At 35.9% G+C, this 2,519-nt stretch overlaps 1 protein-coding gene across 1 annotated transcript; it reads left to right on the top strand.

Moving 5' to 3' along the window:
* The first annotated feature begins 453 nt into the window (after window positions 1-453).
* Window positions 454-1,425, top strand: LOC107428406 ((13S,14R)-1,13-dihydroxy-N-methylcanadine 13-O-acetyltransferase AT1). The gene is made up of 2 exons (XM_048461955.2): window positions 454-681; window positions 733-1,425. Exons 1-2 carry the CDS (start codon window positions 454-456, stop codon window positions 1,423-1,425), a joined length of 921 nt encoding a protein of 306 aa, XP_048317912.2.
* The last annotated feature ends 1,094 nt before the right edge of the window (window positions 1,426-2,519 follow it).

Here is a 2,519-nt window from a genome sequence, read left to right on the forward strand (position 1 = left end):
AACAAGTTGGAGATTTGTAAACCATTTTACTCTAATAACAGCAAATTGCAATATTTCTTTGAGTAATTTAAACAAGTTGGAGATTTGTAAACCCCCATTATAAGAATGCACAGCTACAACGTTAACTGAAGCACAGCCCAAACAAAAAAAAAAAAAAAAAAAGCAAGGAAGAGTAAGTGAAAAAGAAATGGAGTTGAAAGTTGATATTACAGCAAAACAGAGGATCAACCCTCTTCTCCAACTCCTACTCATCTAAAAAACTTCAACCTTTCTCTTCTGTATCAAATCCATCCTCCAATCTATGGCCTTATCGTTCTCTTCTACTCTGCAGACACCAAAATCGACGACGCCGACATCTATGATCATCATCAATGCCGACCAAACAGTTTGGAGAGAAGTAACTCCCAACACATGAAGAACTCTCTCGCTGAAACTTTAACTTCATTCTATCCAATGGCAGGGAAGCTCAAAGATGAAATTTCCGTCTATTGCAACGACGAAGGAGCTCTTTTCGTCGAAGCCAATGTGGATTGCAATCTTTATGAGTTTCTCACCAAACCTGATGCTAAATTGCTGAACCATTTCCCTCCCACCAACGATCCCACAACCCGTGATTTTGCTCCAGGTTGCATGGGGATTATCCAGTTCACGAGGTTTCAATGTGGAGGGACCGCCATTAGCGTCTGTCTTTCCCACAAGTTGTGTATCGTCTCTGATAACTTTCCTTGATAGCTGGACTTCAAATTTGCGCGGCTGCAGCCAAACTGCGTCCTCAAAGCCACGGCCAAACTACATGCCCCCACCCGGAAAGTTGATGACGAAGAGATTCGTGTTCGAAGCTTCAAAGATTGCTGGCTCAAAGCCAAAGTTGGTCCGATCCGAAAACAATACCCGTCTCGGGTTGAAGTTGTTTTGGCCCTGATCTTGAAAGGCGTAATGTCTGCTTCTCGATCGATAACAGGGTCGACAAGACCGTCGGTGTTGTTTCAGGCAGTGGATTTACGCAGAAGGATGAATCCGCCATTGCCGAAAAACTTCATTGGTAATCTTTTCTGGTTAGCTCCATTGGTAATAAAAGAAGACGAAATGGATTTGAAAATCATGGTGTATGAGATGAAGGAAGCTGTGAATTCATTTAGCTTGAAGGCAAGCAAATTTAATGGAGAAGAAGGCTTTTCAGTAATCAGGGAATTTTTCAAAGGGAGAGAATGTTATAAGGATATGGAACGTTATAGTTGCGCAAGTTGGTGTAAATTTCCATTGTATGAAACTGATTACGGATTTGGAAAGCCTGTTTGGGTAAGTAGCACGATTGTAGCGTTCAAGAACACAATAGTTTTGGTGGATACCAAACAAGGTGATGGAATTGAGGCTTGGGTTGCATTGGAGGAAGAAAATATGTTGATTTTTGAAGGTAAATTATAAGGGGCTTCTGGATTCAGCTTGATTTCCTTTCGATAAACAGACAGGATTCGTATTTGATTGATTATTTATTGGTGTAATTGATTATGTTTTTATGTTTTCATTGTATTTCAATTATTTTTTGTGGAATTAATAAAGGATAGCTGCCTATAGTTTTCTCTGTTTGATAAAAATGCATGTACTAGTGTTTTAAATGACTGCTGGAAAATATTAGAAAAGCCTTCAACTTTCCAATTAATTTGTAAGCTGCGTGACCATATATTTATAGTGAGTGAGTGGGTCATCTTAGCTAGTCCTCAAAAAAATAATAAAATATAATAAAAATTTTCGTTGCAGCTAAATATATTTTACAAAACAAGATGTCCTTTTTTTTTTTTTTTTTTTTCACAAATTACTTTGAATTTTAAATCTACAAATGTTTTGGAACAATTATTGTTTGTATTGACCTAGTCCACGACCATCTTAAACTAGATTTTTTTATTTATTATTTTTTAATTAAAAAATGAATATGGACTTGCAGTATACAATTGATGTTACGTGGAACAGAGTTTTTTTGCAGTAAGGGAGCTGCCAGCATAAGCAAAAGCAAAGTTTTTTCATTGTAACAAGAAATACACAATTATCCTTTTAGCTTAGGCTTTCTTACAAATATTGTTTTACTGGACAGGCAATGCAGTGCATTAGACTATACAACTTAAGTTAATATCTTTCTCGGCTTTACTAATATTTTCATCGTTCTTGTTTTTATATCTTTAAAAAAGGGAAATTCTGATTCTTCAGTTGAATTTACAAACACTTTTTTTTTTTTTGGCTTTGCGAACATTATTACAAAGTAAGACAGAATTATTTAAAAAGAAGTGCAATTCATAGACTTAATTTAAACAAGTGCAAAGTAACGAACAGTAAATAGATCAGCAGGGTAATTAATTATAATTATACCATCATTATTTTGTAACAAATAATTTGTTTTACTTACAAACACTTTCCTAAATCACCCAAGTAGTGCTGGTGGAGGAACAAATGTGAGGAACTGTTGGTCTCCTTCAAGTTTAGCCGTATGTTCTTCCTTCAACTAATATAAGCTTCAGTTCCATCAC

The sequence above is a fragment of the Ziziphus jujuba genome, chromosome 12 (assembly GCF_031755915.1).
Source record: "Ziziphus jujuba cultivar Dongzao chromosome 12, ASM3175591v1".
NCBI lineage: Eukaryota > Viridiplantae > Streptophyta > Magnoliopsida > Rosales > Rhamnaceae > Ziziphus > Ziziphus jujuba.

What these genes read in the sequence shown, in the direction of transcription:
- LOC107428406 (XM_048461955.2), top strand. Translation starts at nt 454, where the DNA reads ATGGCAGGGAAGCTCAAAGATGAAATTTCCGTCTATTGCAACGACGAA. An exon ending in GTGGAGGGACCGCCATTAGC is followed by an intron (nt 682 to 732) that starts GTCTGTCTTTCC and finishes TTTCCTTGATAG; the next exon opens with CTGGACTTCAAATTTGCGCG.